Raw genomic sequence first — 20,673 nt, forward strand, 5'->3', positions numbered from 1 at the left:
GAAAACAAGGTGTAGCTATTGTCTTTTGTACATGGATTTTTATTCAATGACGCTTTTATCACGGTCCGCTGGTTTTGTGGCCGTCATCCTGTTTTAGAAACACATGTCAGACTTGTCATCGGATGACCGCAAATTGGTTTGAATTCTGATACAAAATGTGTTACAAAATGTAAGAAAATTGAAAGGCACTTACTTTTAGCTCACCTGAGCACAACGTGCTCATGGTGAGCTTTTGGGATAGCCTTTTGTCCGTCGTCCGTCGTGCGTGCGTCGTTCGTCGTCAATATTTTGCCTTGTGAACACTCGAGAGGCCACATATCTTGTCCGATCTTCATGAAACTTGGTCAGAACATTTGTCCCAATGATACCTCGACTGAGACTGCCAATAAGATATACAGTTAAATTGCCAAATTTTTTTATATTTATTTTTGTTTCTTTCTGAAGAGGATTATGTTGATGATTGGTTGGGGATGAAGTGCATCAAACATATTTTTGCAATCTGCAAACCCTTATCAAATATTCTCAAAATTTTAAGTAGTAATATTGATTTCACAGAAAATTACTCAGGGGAGAAACAACTGTATATAATTTGAATTGTGTTTGAGGCCACTCCAAATTGATTTGTTGGTCTATGGATTAAAAAAAATAAAATGAAGAGGCGAGCGAAAAAAAAAAATTAATTTTTTTGAAAACAGGAAAATTTTCGAGCGAGCAAAGAGCGAAGAATAAAAAATAATCACATTTCGATAAAAAAATATTGCATTAACAAGAGATACAGGTTTTAACAGCTATAGTTTACATTCAAATCAATTCTTATACAAAGAAAAGAATCTTTGTAGTAAAGTTTGTACAAACAAGCAATAATATATCTATGCGTTACATACTTTTCAAATAAAAATGCACAAAAATTAGGTTTCAGCACTTAAACTTTAAAATGTAGAACACAAGTCTAAAGCTAGTGTTTTGATATCAGGAATGGCATTACTTGTAAGTTTTAATTAAACATCTTCTAATGCAATTAGTAAAATAATGTTTATATTTTTATATTGAATAACTCTTCCATGAAGATTCTGCGCTGTTAAATGAATTTGCAGCCGTTAAAGCTTCCGATATGATTTCATGTCGGAACGATGCTACAGCAAATTGACGTTCAACGATATGCGGTCGATGTATATCGACCTTATATTTATAGGAGTAAGTTGCATATGACCTTTGACCACGCAATATAACCATAGCATTGAAGTTATGGACACATGTCTTCATACTGCTGCTTATATTTGTTCGAAGTTTTTAATAGTAAAAGCTGTGAAAAGGTATACCATGTTGCAAGCTGTGAAATTAGGTATACCATGTTGCAATAGCACTTGAAGAGGGACAATCATCAAAATGATCATGACAGACAGTCGGACAAAGGCCATGCATATTATCCATTGTCAATCCTTATTTTAAAAGGGGCATATCGATGGCTAGTACTGTATTGTATTTTTCTGAAATAAATGTATACATTACAAAGAACTTTTTTGATGTTTCTAAAATACACCGACCTAGCTGTAAAACATGTTCCGTCAACCATGTATTTTAATACTTCTAAAACATTGTCCCTGTGACTCTTTTAGAACCAGCCTTTAATGATTTTATGTTTATTTTTTGTTCTCTTAAAATTGTGTTATAGGAAAAATTTGCCTACATATAGGGAAATACCATCCATATGCCCATTTAATGAAGAAAATACATAAAAAACTTACGTCATGTTTCCCGATGTTGTTAAATTGAACATGCTTCAACGGTATCTGCTGATAGTTGCATGTTCCAACGTGAACAAACACATTCAATTAAGTCACAGAACGAAGCAGATATGTTTATATATATGAGGGTGGGCTGCAGCAACTTTTCATCGCATTTTGTTTAAAAAAATCTCGATTGAATTTTTTAGCAACTACAGTTATCGATTAAAAAGATTACGAAACACTGTATTTGGCATTCATATTCAGCGTCAAAATCGTTTCTGCGAGATTGCTTTTTTTCTTTTTTCGCAAATTAAAAAAAACACATGCGCTATGGGCACAGAAGGACACAAAAATGAGTGCGAGCGGTAATTTTTTTTATATTTTTTTCCATTTTGAAAAAATAGGTGCGGCAAATCCGACGACCAACAAACCAATTTGGAGTGGCCTGACCTCCAATTATAAATGTATAGCTTGTCAGGAATGCACTCTTATTTCTCCCATGATCCCATTCATCTACCTGCTTATCAGCAACTTATTATTTTTTTATTGACTGTGCCTAAATTGTTAATGTGATGTAACAGGATTGCAGCTTAAAAGCCCTTAGTCCCTAGAAATAGGTCCCAGCTGGGAACTCACATCAAAGACCCTCAGACTGATAAGAGTGGAACACAAATTGTTATGGCACACAGTTTATGTATGTCAGGTTGGTAGTTTTGGTGTGATTATCAAAGATTTGTGTTTTAAAAAGGGTTAATTGTTGTTTTAATTGGAAATATCATTGAAAGGTGAGTCTGAAAATAGTTCCAGTTTGTTTAAAAGCAAGGCCCTGAGGTGGGTGGCAGATTTCTTTTTATTGCTATAGTGAAACATTGTGAAATCTCTATACATCACATTTTGGTTCAATCTTAATGAAACATGCTTAGAACATATGTTCCTATAATATCTTTATTTACTTTGAAAATGGCTCCGGTGCTCTGAAGAGCATTGTTTACAGGGGCGAGCGAATTCCTTCTTGTGAACCTTATGATAATATTTATGTTTCATGAAGTAATTTTATTATTTTGAGCTCCACCTTCCCAGAATAGTTTAGTTTTTTTGGTTCTCAGGTGAGCGCCTTAGGGCCCATGGCCCTCTTGTTTGGAGAAAATCTGTATATCCAAAAATTACAGCCACCAAAAATCAATATTCAGGCTGAAATGAGGGTGTCCAAAAATAAAGTAATCACTGTATATTAAGATTCAAGTGAATAATTTGTTAACATTAAATGGTATGAAGAAATTATTTACTGAGATTGGTACAACAAAATGGCATTATAATTGGGTCAAGGTCACTGTTTTGAAAAAAGAAAATTGGTTTCTAATTAATAAGTTAATATAGAGGCAGGTATTTTTGCATAATTTTCTGTTTAGGCAGCTGATATGCAGACTTGCTTTAAAAGTTCAATTGATATTTAACTTAAAATTTGGCACCTTTCACAATCTCAAAAAGTGTATTTTTTCCAAATGACCGCCCAACATTCCCAATTGAAGGTTTCCAACAAAATTTGTTTTCTTTAAATAAATTGCAACATTGAGTTAATTTTTCTATTGAGCTCTATATGTTGAATGTTAGTAAATATTATATTTAAAAAAGTTGATATTATATTAAAAAAACAACACTTTTATTCTTAATTTGAACTTAAATAAATTTGCAAACAAAATACACAACACCAATTTCCAAATTTCAGTCAAAACTATTTTTCCAAGAATCAAAGGAACTTTCGATGGGAAAGGTGTAATAAACTGTTATTTTCATGCACTGTGTTTAAATAGTGATTTTTAGCTCATGTATTTTTTGAAAAACAATTATGAGCTATTGTCATCACCTTGGCGTCGGCGTCATCGTCGGCGTCCGGTTAAGTTTTGCGTTTAGGTCCACTTTTCTCATAAAGTATCAATGCTATTGCATTTAAACTTGATACACTTACTAACTATCATGAGGGGACTGGGCAGGCAAAGTTAGAGAACTCTGGCTTGCATTTTGACAGAATTATGTGCCCTTTTTATACTTAGAAAATTGAAAATTTGGTTAAGTTTTGTGTTTAGGTCCACTTTTTTCCTAAAGTATCAAAGCTATTGCTTTCATACTTGCAACACTTACTAACTATCATAAGGGGACTGTGCAGGCAAAGTTATGTAACTCTGACTGGCATTTTGACGGAATTATGGGCCCTTTATATTTGAAAATTTGGTTAAGTTTTGTGTTTTGGTCCACTTTACCCCTAAAGTATCATAGATATTGCTTTCATACTTGGAACACTCGCAAACTATCATAAGGGGACAGTAAAGGACAAGTTGCATAACTCTGGTTGTGATCTTTACGGAATTATGGCCCTTTTTTGACTTATTAACTTTGAATATATGGGTGCATTTTGAGTTTAGATCCACTTTACTTCTAAAGTATCAAGGCTATTGCTTTCAAACTTCAAATACTTTCAAGCTATCATGAGGGTACTGTACCTGGCAAGTTAAATTTTACCTTGACATTTGAATGACCTTGACTCAAGGTCAAATTATTAAATTTTGCTAAAATTGCCATAACTTCTTTATTTATAATTAGATTTGATTGATACTTTGACAAAACAACTCTTACCTGACATACCACAATAGACTCCACCCAAACCATCCCCCGAGCCCCCCCCCCCCCCCCCCCCCCCCCCCCCCCCCCCGAATCCCCCCCTCTCAATCCCCCCGCCAAAAATATATATATATATTTTTTAAAGATCATCTAATAAATGACCACCACACCCTCACACTATACCACAACCCAACCCCCACCCCAATTATTTTTTTTTTCAAACATGGTTAAAAAACACAAATATTTATTTTTATTATTTTATTAGCTCACCTGAACACAACGTGCTTTTGTGATCGGTTTTTGTCCGTCTTCCATTGTGCGTTGTGCGGCGTCAACATTTGCCTTGTTAACTCTCTAGAGGCCACATTTATTGTCCAATCTTCATGAAATTTGGTCAGTCTATTGATTTCAATGATATCTTGGATGAGTTCGAAAATGGTTACGTTTGCTTGAAAATCATGGCTGCTAAGGGGCGGGGCATTTTTCCTAATATGGCTATAGTAAAATCTTGTTAACACTCTAGAGGCCACATTTATTGTCTGATCTTCATAAAACTTGGTCAGAAAATTCATCCCAATAATATCTTGGACGAGTTCGAAAATGATGCCGGTTGGTTAAAAAACATGGCCGCCAGGGGGCGGGGCATTTTTCCTAATATGGCTATAGTAAAACCATGTTAACTACTCTAGATGCCACATTTTTTTTCAGATCTTCATGAAACTTGCTCAGCAGATTTGTCCCACTGATATCTTGGATGAGTTAAAAAATTGTAACCTTTGCTTGAAAAACATGGTTGCCAAAGGGCGGGGCATTTTTTCGTATATAGCTATAGTAAAATCTTGATAACACTCTAGAGGCCACATTTATTGTCCAATCTTTATGAAACTCGGTCAGAAGATTCATCCCAATAATATCTTGGACGAGTTGAAAATGATGCCGGTTGATTGAAAAACATGGCCGCCAGGGAGAGGGGCATTTTTCCTAATATGGCTATAGTAAAACCTTGTTAACACTCTAGAGGCCACATTTATTGTCCAATCTTGATGAAATATGGTCAGAAGATTTGTCTTAATGATATCTTGGATGGGTTCGAAAATGGTTACATTTGCTTGAAAAACATGGCTGCCAAGGGGCGGGGCATTTTTCCTTATATGGCTATATAAGGCTATAGTAAAATCTTGTTAACACTCTAAGGGCCACATTTATAGTCCAATCTTCATGAAACTCGGTCAGAAGATTCATCCCAATAATATCTTGGACAAGTTCAAAAATGATGCCGGTTGGTTGAAAAACATTGCCACCACGGGGGCAGGGTTATTTTCCTTATATGGCTATAGTAAAACCTTGTTAACACTCTGAGGTCACATTTATTTTCCGGTCATCATGAAACTTGGTCAGAAGATTTGTCCCAATGATATCTTGTATGAGTTCGAAAATGGTTTTGGTTGCTTTAAAAAAATGGCCACCAGGGGCGAGGCATTTTTCCTTATATGGCTATAGTAAAACCTTGTTAACACTCTAGAGGCCACATTTATAGTCCAATTTTCATGAAATTTGGTTAGAAGATTGGTCTCAATGATATCTTGGATGAGTTCGAAAATAATTATGTTTGCTTGAAAAAAAATGGCTTCCAAGGGGCAGGGCATTTTTCCTTATATGGCTATAGTAAAATCTTGTTAACACTCTTAGAGGCCACATTTACTGTCCGATCTTCATGAAACTTGGTCAGAAGATTCATCCCGATAATATCTTGGACGAGTTCAAAAATGATGCCGGTTGGTTGAAGAACATGGCTGCCAAAGGGGCATTTTTCCTTATATGGCTATAGTAAAACCTTGTTAACACTCTAGAGGCCACATTTATTTTCCGATCTTTGTGAAACTTGGTCAGAAGATTTGTTCCAATAATATCTTGTTATCTCAGGTGAGCGACTTTGGGCCTTTCAGGCCCTCGTATATTTGAAATACCGTCCAACCATCCCACCCAAGAATCCCCTGCCCCCCCCCCCCCCCCCCCAAAAAAAATATAAATATTCTTTTTGTGCATTTTTTGTGCATTTTTTGGAAGATAATGTAATAAATGACCACATCCCCACACTATACACCCCTCTCCACTCCACCCCTCCCTCCTTTGTGTTTGGAATTGAGATAGGTCCCTACACCTTTAAAAAGAAAAATAGATTAGCGGTCTGCACCCGCAAGGCAGTGCTCTTGTTGTAATTATGTTGCACTGTATTCGCACAGTACTTAAAAACACAAAAAAACAGAGGCTAGGAAGTTTAATTTGCATTAAGAATTAATTAACCAGCTTACCCACCAAAGTATGAGAAGGTAGAGTGACCACTTTGATGTGAATGAAATACTGTTAAACAAATCGTGCCTCTACTTTTGCAGGTACCAGTGGCCTTACCGGCGGTGCTGTGTGTAGTTAGTGTAGCCATAGTAGTACTCACATTCTACCAGAAGCCCAAAGAGAGCTTTCTGGCTCTTGGCCTGGTTGCCCTGGGTATTGTGCTCTACTTGGTCTGCGGCAAGTGGAAGACCAAGCCAAAGTCTATACAGGAGAAAATAGGTTAGTGTCACTTTTGGTAGGGTGGCATATAACAGTTGAACTGTCCGTCAGTCTGACAAACGTCCCTCCGTAAGAAAACTTTAACATTGGCCATAACTTTTGCAATATTGAAGATAGCAATTTGATATTTGGCATGCATGTGTATCACATGAAGCTGCACATTTTGATTGGTGAAAGGTCAAGGTCATCCTTCAGGGTCAAAAGTCAAAAAATACAATCCAAGGGAAGTAGTAAGCTTTAAAAGGGAAATAATTTCTAAACCTGCCAAATGATATATTGAAATTTTAATTTAAAAGCGGCGCAATAGGGCGCATTGTGTTTCTGACAAACCCATCTCTTGTTTGGTTATTCGTTTATAGGTATTAATTGTCCTCTACCGGTGAAACCAGAGGGGACTTATGTTTGCGCTCTGTCAGTCTGTCTGTCAGTCTGTCCGTCAGTCTGTCCGTCACACTTTTTTGGATCCTGCGATAACTTTAAAAGTTCTTCATATTTTTTCATGAAACTTAAAATTTGGATAGATGGCAATATGGGGATTATGCATGTAATTTCATTTTGTTCCTACATCAATAATTATGGTTGCTATGGCAATAAATAATTAAAAAAATAATTCCGACAATGGTGGAGTTTCACTGGTGGCAATCTCTTGTTTTTATCTCTTTTGCATCTTCAGACTAAATTTAATCAAAACACTCTAGAGTACATTTATTTGGGAGAACCAGAACTTTCGGGGAGTTCTAAAGAATGCTCTCACAGTAGGGATCAAACACATGACCTTCCTGTTGTGAGACGGACACCATTACCACTATATTACAGTGATCTATTATAAACTATGGTTATTATTAATGATGCAGCTTAGATAAATACAGCAGATATTTTGGAGAGGACGGGAATAAGAAGTTTTACTGTTATTCTGTACAAGTGTCTAGATGTTAGTCTGAAAATTCCTTTCTCAGCCATTACTTTGTCATGCATTCAGAGCTTAAGATAAGGATTCAGTCTAAAGGGTATTTTACCGTCTGATATTATTGTACCCTACCGGTTTCACCGGAGGGGACTTATGATTTTCGCTCTGTGTGTCTGTCTGTCTGTGAGTCTGTCCATCACACTTTTCTGGATACTGCGATAACTTTAAATGTTCTTCATATTTTTTCATGAAACTTGAAACATGGATAGATGGCAAAATGTACATTATGCACGTCATTTAATTTTGTTCGTACGTCAAAAATTCTGGTTGCTGTGGCAAGAAATATATAGTGGGTATATAAGCCATAATGGGTATTTAAGAATATTGAGGGATATTTTCCATTTCCACAGAAAACTGACATAGAACATGGCATTTTAATGTAGAAATATTATTATTTGGTATTAATAAATGCAAAAGGAAGAAATGATGATACAAAATGCAAACACTAATATATGCATCTGCTGATCTTAACCCTTTCAGTGCGGGAACCAAATTTTAAAGGCCTTTGCAAACAGTTTGGATCCAGATGAGACGCCACAGAACGTGGCGTCTCATCTGGATCCAAACTGTTTGCTATTCTGATAGTATTCTTTGGAAAAAAAAAATGAAGAAAATGCTTATTTTAGAAATTCAGCAGACGACATTTTAGCAGACGACAAATTTCCCAGCATGCAAAGGGTTAAAGGAAACCCAACAAAAATCTTCAGCAGCTCAACTTGCACAATTTGACAAAATATTTGGCAAATAACAAATAATAACAAAAAGAAAACAAAACAAAAAATACCTACTTGATTGTATTTAAACATAATGGGCTTCACTGGAATGTTAGGTTGGTACTTAGTGTAAATATTGGTTTATCGTTAAATATGCTTTTTTCTGTTTCAGATCATGTGACCATGTTTATACAACGTCTGCTGCTAGTTATACCGCCATCTAAACCAGAAGATTTGCAGTTTGAATGAACAGTCACTTAGTTATACCGCCAGCTAAAAAAGAAGATTTACAGTTTGAATGAACAGTCTACTAGTTATACCACCAGTTAACCCAGAAGACTTGCAGTTTGAATGAACCGTCACCTAGTTATACCGCCAGCTAAACTAGAAGATTTGCAGTTTGAATGAACAGTCACCTTGTTATACCGCCAGCTAAACCAGAAGATTTACAGTTTGAATGAACAGTCACCTAGTTATAACACCAGTTAACCCAGAAGACTGGCAGTTTGAATGAACAGTTACCTAGTTATACTGCCAGCTAAACCAGAAGATTTACAGTTTGAATGAACAGTCTACTTTTTATACCACCAGTTAACCCAGAAGACTTGCAGTTTGAATGAACAGTCACCTAGTTTTACCGCCAGCTAAACCAGAAGATTTGCAGTTTGAATGAACACTAGTTATAACGCCAGCTAAACCAGAAGATTTACAGTTTGAATGAACAGTCACCTAGTTATACAACCAGCTAAACCAGAAGATTTGCAGTTTGAATGAACAGTCACCTAGTTATACCGCCAGCTAAACCAGAAGATTTACAGGTTGAATGAACAGTCACCTAGTTATACCACCAGTTAACCGAGAAGACTTGCAGTTTGAATGAATAGTCACCTAGTTATACAACCAGCTAAACCAGAAGATTTGCAGTTTGAATGAACAGTCACCTAGTTATACCGCCAGCTAAACCAGAAGATTTTCAGGTTGAATGAACAGACACCTAGTTATACCGCCAGCTAAACCAGAAGATTTACAGGTTGAATGACCAGTCACCTAGTTATACAGCCAGCTAAACCAGAAGATTTGCAGTTTGAATGAACTGTCACCTAGTTATACCACCAGCTAAACCAGAAGACTTGCAGTTTGAATGAACAGTCAACACCCAACCGTGTAGACTTTCTTTTGCCTACTGTTGGCAGCATAGGTTGAACATGTGACACATTTAGGTTTTCAAAAGCATACATGTATTAATAACCATAATTTAAATTGGTTTACAAGATGTGACTGTTAGACATATCAAACCTACTGTGTAATTATTCGATATAATTAAGAAGTGTTTTGAATGTAAACAAGTTTTACCCTGAAATCACTTTATTTGAGCGCTAGTGTAGGAATTAGGAACATCAAATTCGTCTCGTGAACATGTGACTTGCTTGGTTTTCAAAAGAATATTAATAGCAATAAGTGTTTAATTACAAAAGACATTATTGTGATAGTGCTTTTAAGGCGGACAATTAAGAGTATAATCAATTGAAACAGGGAATGCATATTCTTTTTTAAAAACTCGTATTCAAAATATGTTTTTCTTTTTTGTCTCAAAGGCTAGAATTCGTTTTATTTTTATGTTATTTGCAAATTAATTTCTATTAAATCTCATGGATTGATGTTATGCTTAATGCTTATATCAAAAGTATTAACATTTGAATAAAGATTTTTGTTTTTGTTTGGCCTACCATTCAGTCCTGCATAAAGTTTTGTATTGTCACATTTGTTGATAGTAATTATTTCACATATCATTTGCTGCAAAGATTGTTTGCTCCTTTGCAACATTTGGGCCTAGTTTTGAAGGAGTGAAAGCTCGTATTGGAAAGTTTTGTTTTTTTCTGTTTCATTCAGTGTATAAAAAGTCATTTTATAGCAATAATAATGAAACTTTTCTGTGCTGAAAAGTAGGGAGGCGGAAAACTACAACGGGCGAGGCATGGTCAGGGGTGATAACCCCCAAAAAGGGTTAGGGTAAGGGTTAGGGTTAGGGGTCGGGTTAGGGTTAGGGTTGGGTTTAGGCTTACCCAAACCCTAACCCGACCCCTAACACTAACCCTAACCCTCTAACCCCCCCCCTTGCGCAATACCATACCATGCCTCGCCCGTTGTAGTTTTCCGCCTCCCTGAAAAGTAGTACTGCTCGTATTTTAATCAAATTTACCAATTGCATGTGGAAATCTGAGAATAAACATAGGTAAAACAATTCCAACCAACAACAAAATACACGTGTTGTGGTCCAGTTAATTTCATTCACATGGACCTTTGTGGATTTGTAACATCCAACATATTCATTGGATCTTATAAGTGTTTTTTTTTAGATGTTAATTTTTGTTGAACATTTGATTGAGATGTCCAGCATTACACAGTATTATTTTGTTAAATGCGCTGTAAATATCATTTTATGTTTCTTACATGTTATATTAAATTTCATCATCTTGCATCAATTCATACAACCATGGTCCTAAATGTATTATAGTGGCATCTATGATATGCATCAAATCACATTATTTTCGATGAAGTCATTATGGTGATTGAAATGATATTTGAGGTGGTATGTGATGTTTTGCACTGTTCTGTTGTTTTCAAGTGTTTATATTGTTACATCAAATGCATTACTAGTTTATCAACTATAAATTTGTTTTTATTTAATGCTACTTTTAAACTAGTTACAGTTTGGATTTTGCTGTTACATGTACAACCATGACTTATTAGTTTTATTATGTAAGACTATTGTTGTATTGAAAGAACAGCCCATTTAATAAGGATACATTATTTTCTTTAACTATATATGTAATTAAGGAAATGTGTTTAGTGTATGGAACATTCTGTACATATCTTCTGTCAAATCTGGAAAATTATATTTTTAAGTAGTTAATAATGCACTCTGCCAATCACTTTCTGTGAATGTGCTTTTAAAAATCCTGTTTTAAAATTCTTATTTCTATTTCGCTCCCCTGTTCTTAAGTTGAGAAAATACTGTATGTACATGTTTATTTCTTTGAACTAAAATTTTAGCTGTTATTATGCCCCCACAAACAAAGTTTTGGGGGGTATATAGGAGTGAGCTTGTCTGTTAGTCGGTCGGTCGGTTGGTCGGTCTGTTGGTCCATATTAAGTGTCCGCTCTCTTATTCAAGTTGTTTTCATCCGATCTTCACCAAACTTGGTCAGATGTTGTTTCTAGATGATGTGTAGGTCAAGTTCGAACATGGGCCATGACGGGTCAAAAACTAGGTCACGAGGTCACTTTATGCGTTTTAAACATTGAGCATGGTGTCCGCTGTTTTTTGTGAAGAAAACATGCAAAATATTCTGTGTCAATGCGGCATGTGGGGGTGTTCGTCACGTCTGTGACAAAGCTCTTGTTTTTATTTGTGGTAATATCTTTAATAAGTCAGTGAAAGACATTTTTAATAGCAAATACATAAAATTTCTATGAACAGACTCTGAGAAACCTCCGAAGGCCCTCTTACTAGGTTTTAATATTGCCAGCATTTCTGTAGATCTGTCAGACACGTTTGACTTATTACCAGTGAACCATTTTTTACCCAAATATACATCAGACATCATGATTTTTTTGGTTCTACTGGCTTCGTGAAGCTGTATAAAGTGTGCATAATATAAGCAACGTCATGCAAAAATGGGCCTTAGTAATATGTGACCATCATATCTTCAGACCAGCCTGCTCAGTCATGTAGTCGGTTAAGTAGCTACCCTGTCCGCTAATTAGACCAAGAAATTTAATATGTCATTATTTTGAATTGTGTATGACGCAGCTCAAATTGTATTTTACCAGTATGTTTTTAGACATAGATGTTTTCTAGTTACTTAGTTTAACAATAAGAATGTTCAAATGGCAGCTGTTGTTTGTGTTTTTAACTCACCTGAGCAATAAGTAAGAATGTATGTGATCACTTATAGCATTCATTTGTCTTTAATTGAAAGTCAACAATTTCTTTAATTAATATCTTTCCATTCACCACCTAGCCAATATTGATGAAAAAGACGTAAGGGCATATAACCTGCGCAATATCGCTGTTTCCTTCAATTTCAATTTGGCCTTTCACAATCACACAGTATTTGCCAAATATTTATATTCATATAAAACTTAAATATTATTTACATTTGCATTGTATTAATAGAACTTGTTAAACAAGATGCATATACTATGAAATACTTGTGTAAAGAGAAGGCCAATCTGAGGAAAGCGAAGATTTAATGGATACCTTTTTTAAGTCTGTAATTTTCAATAGCCTGAATTTTCAGTGCTCGTGTCATCATATAGACCTTGACAATCAGGATATATATCTCTGAACTGAATATAGACCTTGACAATCAGGATATATATCTCTGAACTGAATTTATGACAAATTGTCGAAGTGTTTTTAATCAAAGTGTTTATAATCAAAATGAAAATATTTGAGTAGTGTAAATTTTTTGAAAGTGTATTTATTTCTTCAAACGTGCCCTAGAGTTGTGTTGCATATCTTGTCAAGATTCTATTTGATTACCAGGCATTAATAATAAACAGTACAGCAGCTTTATCAAGTTGAATCAAGTGAGCAATTTAGGGACTTCATGGTCCTCAAGTTTGTCAAGGCATCATGTTTTAGGTGTGTGTGTACCCTTCAGCATTGACCCATAGTAAGCATCGACCTTAACGGCCTTAACGGCAATACGCTTGTAAAGTCTTTTACGTCTGTGCCTTTTGTGTTGTTGTTGTTGTTGTTGTTAGTGTGATGTTTTAACTTAGATTTCATATTTTTAAGAGTTCTGTGTCATGAAGCTTCATTATTCCACATCAATTGTGCCAACACTGTACTTGATGCTTCCTTGATTTTGTTATTGTGTGTGCGTGTGGTTTTTTGAACATCCTGATTTTTGTGAATGTGTGTATAGTTCTTAACTGATCTAATTTGATTTTCAATGAATTGCCATTTAGATGAGATTGATATTATCAAGCTTGTTTTCATGAAGCTGTTTGGAAATGTTTGTCGGATTTTGATCTCCATCAGGCTTGATACCCAGCTAAAACGCATGAACTGGTTTATAAATCGTATATTATTTTACACATTGATGTCCATGAATGACTTGCAGGAGTTCACGCACTAATGACCTTTTATCAATGTATTGCTTTCATTTGGGCCATGCTTTGTGAAAAGGGGTTTTAATGCATAAGCTTGTCCCAGTCTGCACAGGCTAATCAGGGACAACACTTTCTTCTTTAATGATATTTTTCGTTTCAAGAAAGTCTCTTCTTAGCAAAAAATCAGTTTATGTGGAAAGTGTTGTCCCTTATTAGCCTGTGCGGACTGCACAGGCTAACTTTACACACATACATTGAACCCTCTTTTCATGGAGCACTGCTCATTTAATGTAAGCAGCTCTAAAACAAGGGCCTACTTATTGTTATTTTGGAGGTTACTTAAATCTGAACTTCAAATTGTTAATCAAATGTCTTTAATATTTTTTTATATTTCTTTATTTTGTGCCATTTAAGACTCACTGTTTATGTTTATTGTCGTACCTTGTTGTGGTTTTTAAGGTTAATATCAGAAAACAGAGAACCTCTTGGAAAATTAGGCTTAATTTATGTGCATTCCGCTTATTTTGCATTTCTTCTTTCAAGGAAGTCTCTTCATAGCGAAAATTTAGTTTTCCAGAGAGAGGCTAAAATGTTACAAAGTATAGTTTAGTCGCGTTCCGAGATAAATGGGCATAATGCATGTGCGTAAAGTGTCGTTCCAGATTAGCCTGTGCAGTACGAACATGCCAATCAGAAACGAGACTTTCCGCTTTTATGATATTTTCATCTCTTTTTAGCTCATCTATTTTTTGAAGAAAAAAAAATGAGCTATTGTCATCACCTTGGCGTCGGCGTTGGCGTCCGGTTAAGTTTTGCGTTTAGGTCCACTTTTCTCAGAAAGTATCAATGCTATTGCATTCAAACTAGGTACACTCACTAACTATCATAAAGGGACTGTGCAGGCAAAGTAATGTAACTCTGACGGGCATTTTGACAGAATTATGTGCCGTTTTTATACTTAGAAAATTGAAAATTTGGTTAAGTTTTGTGTTTAGGTCCACTTTATTCCTACCGTATAAAAGCTATTGCTTTCATACTTGCAATACTTATTAACTATCATAAAGGGACTGTGCAGGCAAAGTTATGTAATTCTGACTGGCATTTGGACGGAATTATGGGCCCTTTATACTTAGAAAATTGAAAATTATAAGTTTTGTGTTTTGGTCCACTTTACCCCTCAAGTATCATAGATATTGCTTTCATACTTGGAACACTTGCAAACTATCATAAGGGTACAGTAAAAGGACAAGTTGCATAACTCTGGTTGTCATTTTTAGGATTATGGCCCTTTTTTTACTTAGTAACTTTGAATATATGGTTAAATTTTGTGTTTCGATCCACTTTACTTCTTAAGTATCAAGGCTATTGCTTTCAAACTTCAAATACTTTCATGCTATCATGAGGTTAATGAGGTTACTGTACCTGGCAAGTTGAATTTTACCTTGACCTTTGAATGACCTTGACTCTCAAGGTAAAATTATTAAATTTTGCTAAAATTGCCATAACTTCTTTATTTATGATTAGATTTGATTGATACTTCAATCCCCCCCAACCCCCCCCCCCCCCCCCCCCAAATCCCCCCCCCCCCCCCTCCCAATTTTTTTTTTTTTTTTTTTTTTAAAGATCATCTCACAAATGACCACCACAACCTCACACTATACCCCCCCACCCCCCAATTTTTTTTTTGAAACTGTTAAAATAATAAAAATATTTGTATTATTTTATGTTTGAAATACCATCCAACCATCGCACCCAAGAATCCCCCTCCTGCACCCGCAAGGCGGTGCTCTTGTTATGATAAGTCTCTTCTTAACAAAAAATCCAATATAGGCAGAAAGTGTCGTCCCTGATTAGCCTGTGCAGACTGCACAGGCTTATCTGGGACGACACTTTACGCACATGCATTATGCCCAGTTTTCTCAGAATGCAACTCGGGTTTATTTGGTGTTAGTCCTCAGCTGAGGTTCAGTCTAGATTACACACTAGCCTCTTTATAGCTGGAACATCTTTTTAGCTCGGCTGTTTTCGGAGAAAGCCCCAGGTATTGTCATAGCCAGCTCGTCGTCTGGTGTCTGCCGTCCGCGTCGTGCTAAAACCTTGACATTTGTCTCTAAAATCAAAGTGCTTCCACCTACAACTTTGAAACTTCATATGTAGATGCACCTGAATGAGTTCTACATGCCATACCCATTTTTGGGTCACTAGGTCAAAGGTCAAGGTCACTGTGACCTCTTAAAAAAAAAAAATTCTGACAAGCTTTCATTTATTCAAAACTGCACCTGCAGCCGAGTGTTGGCACCCTTTATGCGGTGCTTTTGTTTAAGTATCATTATGCAGTGAATTTGTTCTTTGACATGCAATTATTTGTTTACATTTGTTAAGGTGTTAGACAATGAAATACTTGTACATATTTTGTGTTATGGATTTACATCCCCTGTGCTAATTGTTGATTTGAACATTTGTGTGTTTTCTAACAATGTTATTCGTTGTGTGAATGTTTTTGTTTTGTGTTTTGTTAAAATTCATCTCGTTTTATCCTTTTAAAAAGCAAATTCCTTATTATTCCTTCATCAAAATGCAATGTAGAAAAGTTGTGCATATTGTGTGCCGGTTTTTATCAATCTGGTCTGTAACACCTTGGATGCTAGTAACGTTAGATTATTTTTGTAAAACGTTGTTTCGAGGGATTAGTGTGAAACCATTGTGTCGGCTGCAAGAGGAATATGACACCAAATGTAATGAACATTTCATCTCTTGTAGGTCTCCATGACGTGCTCATGCAATGCAAAATAGCTTTTGTTGTAAAAAAGCTCCAAACTTCCACACCACATACTTTTTGCTCAAAACATGACTGATATGTGAAGCTTGTTAATTTTTAGCACACCTGAGCACAATGTGCTCATGGTGAGCTTTTGTGACCGCCTTATGTCCGTCGTGTGTCGTCGGTTGTGCTTCGTGCAGCGTCAACATTTGCCTTGTTAACATTATGGAGGCCACATTTATTGTCTGATCTTCATAAAATGTGGTCAGAAGATTTATGCCAATTATATCTAGGACGAGTTCGAAAATGGTTATGGTTGATTGAAAAACATGGCCACCAGGGGGCGGGGCATTTTCCCTTAAATTGCTATAGTAAAACCTTGTTAACACTCTAGAGGCCACATTTTATGTCTGATCATCATGTAACTTGGTCAGAAGATTTGTCTTAATGATATCTTTGACAAGTTTGAAAATATTTCCGGTTGCTTGAAAAACATGGCCGCCAGGCACTGAGACATTTTTCCTTACATGGCTATAGTAAAACCTTGTTAAAACTCGAGAGGCCACATTTATTTCCTATCTTCATGAAACTAGGTCAGAAAATGTGTCCCAATGATATCTTTTAAGAGTGTGAAAATGGTTCTGGTCTGTTGAAAAACATCAGCCAGCGGCAGGGAATTTATCCTTATATCATTATGGCTATAGTAAAACCTTGTTAACACTCTAGAAGCCACATTTATTGTCCGATCATCGTGAAACTTGGTCAGAAGATTTGTTTCAATTATATCTTGGATGAGTTTGAACATGGTTCCAGTTGGTTGAAAAACATGGCCACCAGGGGGCTGGGCATTTTTCCTTATATGGCTTTAGTAAAAACTTGTTAATTATCTAAGTCACATAAATTGTCCAATCTTAATGAAACTTAGTCAGAACATTTGTTTTAATGATGCCTTGGATGAGTTTGAAAATGGTTCGGGTCTGTTGAAAAACATGGCCGCCAAGGAGTTGGGTATTTATCTTTATAAGGCTATAATATCAGGGTTCCCAGCCAACCTGGAAATCAGGAAAAGCCTGGAAAAAGACTTTCACTTCTTCCAGTCAGGGAAAAGTCAGGGAATTTGGGGAAAGTTCCTGAAATCAGGGAAAAATTAGGGAATTTTGTTCGGTCAGACTTTCCAGACTTGTGTCGATAAGTCCATATAATTAAAACAGCAAATCGAATCCTCTGCATGGCTATGGTGGCTTTGTAGTATACATGTAGCTTAGTTATGTCTGCAACTGCTATTTATTGAGGGTGTCTAAAACAAGAAATAGGTCGAAACTATGATCCTGGAATTTTTATTTTCCATCAGGGAAAAATTAGGGAATCTTGTTCATACAAAAAGCAGGGAACCCTGAATGCAGTAAAACCTTGTAAGCACTCTTAAAGTTACATTTATACTTCACTCTTCATGAAGAGTCAGGGTCAGAACATTTGTTCTAATGATACCGGTATCTCGGGCTGCACAGAACTGGTCAGGTCTTTTGTATCTGAGGTGAGCGACTGTGGACCTTTCAGGCCCTCTTGTTTAAAGATTGAGCTTTGGCAATACATGTTTAGAGGTTGATGAGTTACCTTTATGCTGTGTTGTTTAAGCAAATGTTCCAATATGTTTAGTTTTTTAATTACATTAACAGATTCGGACGCTAAACGATGTTGTGTTTGTTTTTTGAAACAATTGTTTACTAGTTTTATATGCCATAAGACCCATTTGAGCAAGTCGTACGCTCAAATCATCCACATCTTTCAATTAATGCCAATACCTTTCAAATTGTGACGGAGACAACGGAATATTTCTGGAACAACAAAAAACAGTCGGATAAAGCCAATTTAATTACTTTGATGTCTTTCACAAAGAGACCGGACAAAATCACCAATTACCATACAGAATGTGTCTCCGCCTTAGCGAGAGATTTAGTTGAATTGCTGAAGCTGCAATCGATGTAACATTTTCATTCTGAATATGCGGTCTTCTATTTCTGCTGCAAGACTGGGAAAATGACACCGCGGTGGAGTCGGTGAGTTTAAACTTTTCGTGTCGTTTGATGTTATTAAGGAATCAGGTGGGTCCGAAATAAAATGGAAGTACGCATATTTTACTTGAATGGTGTGATTTTTGTATGAAACAAATGCCATATCTTCGGTAGATGACAATCAATGTCGATACAGCATATACGTTAGTTGTGGCGAATACGTGCTATTATAAGTGTTTAAGGTTTAATTAGGATCTCAAATTGATATCAAATTAATTTGAATTGACATTGGCGCAGTGTATTCAGAAAATTATTCTTTAATTGTAACTGTTTGTGTTCCGGCATTGCACAAGGATTTGGTGTAAATTAAGCAACAATGGATTGTACAATTATTTGAAAAAGAAATTAGCTAAAACACACGCATTCACCAGTAAAATGGATCTGAATTTGTGAAATATATATACCCATGCGGAAATTCGGTATTGTTACTGCCGAACAAGTACAGTTTAAAAATGATAAATTGCTGTTATGAAAATTAATATATATTTTAAACTACGTGACACCCATATAAACTGAAATAACGTATTTGGTTTCATTCAAAATGTAATGGTAAATATATAGGGATTACCAAAAATTTACAATCATAACCTTTGGACAAACGATTATTTGTTGTATCCACAAAAGACTTGTAAGGTACTCTTCTAATTACAAGTACGAAATAAATATGATAATTGTGATACCTATATAACACTTAAATATTTATATGGCGATGACAAACTAACATTTTATAAACTTGTATACATTTCAATGTGCCTTTCGATTGTTTGTCATATAAATATGTCAGTATGATACCGATGTTATCATGATCATGTTTACTATTTCTTTAAAATGAGGAGACGATATGAATGAACAAACGGACTTTGATTCGGCAGCATTAATCTCGTTGAAGGATGTCGTCTGAGGAAGGTTACTAGGCCCTGTCACGTCACTATCATATCACGACATACCCCAACACGGCTGGGTTACGTTGAGGTTCACACTGTGTACACTAGTTGACCTCGTGCAGGGAGGCGGTCTCTCTGTGGACTCCGTGAGATTCAAATTCATTGACTATTTACATCAGTTCAATATCAATCGACGCGTTGTCATAATCTATCGTAGGTTGTCGCGGTAGTTGTCGCGTAAAGTAACATAAATACTCATTTATATTTTTGTGGCACAATATTTTCCATTTTAATTTCGTGCAACGATATCTATTCATACGACGCACGAACACGTACTAACATTGTGCATGAACATGTGTTAAAATATTGTCCCACACAAAAAAGCATTTGTATCGTGTTACTTTTATGTTACCAGACTAAATCAAGCGTTGAAATTTTGGTTATTGCGATAAGGAACATTGATTTGTATGTTAATGTATTAAAGTGATATTATGCGCATCTAACAATATATGCTATGTTTATAGGTGTCTATCGCAACAGTTGTTAGTTTGTGGCGTTTTCACTTCATATACACTTATATTTGTTAATGCAGCATCAAAATACTTAGACAATATCCCGGAGAAAAAGAGAAAAATAATGCATTTGAATATCAACCGTACTTTCGTTTTGACAACTGACGACAGAAATGATTCGATTTACGATGTGAATATTAATTTAGTTTTAGTGCAGATTCGTTCATACGACACGCGAACACTTACTCCGATCCTAATAAAAAGACAGTAACTTCAACTCGGCTTAGAGGACTGTACAGTCATGTAGAATATCGAATATAATATATATTATTTATAAACCACTGGTAGCAAGATAAGTTGCAGAAAATTGGTCAGTTACCATATGATTTTAACTAACTCTTTTGATATGTTAATTCTTTTCAGCTCAATTCAACCGTGAAAAATGCGCATAATATCACTTTCACTTTAATTTTCGAAAAATTGTTCGAAATAATCGTTGATTTCGAGTTTTTACGGGCTGTTAATTCCCACTGGAATCGTAACTGAACCGTTGGACAAGCAGAGTAATTTGCACATTGTACGTAGCAAAACGTACACTAAAAATAATATTATATCGCGAAATATCTTTCATAACATCAGTCCCGATTTATTACGATTAAATAGACAGGTCATGATTGCCGCATAGCTTGTTGCAATAATAATCCAGAAAGAAAAGATTGCCCTTTT

General features: G+C 35.7%; 1 protein-coding gene across 2 annotated transcripts in view; it reads left to right on the top strand.

The window, feature by feature from the left end:
• LOC127879406 (large neutral amino acids transporter small subunit 1-like) overlaps positions 1-10,299 on the top strand; it is a 32,360-nt gene extending 22,061 nt beyond the window's left edge. For both annotated transcript variants that reach the window (XM_052426190.1, XM_052426189.1), the window contains exons 10-11: positions 6,737-6,914; positions 8,767-10,299. In XM_052426190.1, the coding sequence (XP_052282150.1) occupies positions 6,737-6,914; positions 8,767-8,843 (255 nt within the window). In that variant the 3' untranslated portion in view covers positions 8,844-10,299. The remainder of the gene's footprint in view (positions 1-6,736; positions 6,915-8,766) is intronic.
• Positions 10,300-20,673: the final 10,374 nt, after the last annotated feature.

Source organism: Dreissena polymorpha, chromosome 4 (genome assembly GCF_020536995.1).
Source record: "Dreissena polymorpha isolate Duluth1 chromosome 4, UMN_Dpol_1.0, whole genome shotgun sequence".
Taxonomy (NCBI): Eukaryota; Metazoa; Mollusca; class Bivalvia; order Myida; family Dreissenidae; genus Dreissena; species Dreissena polymorpha.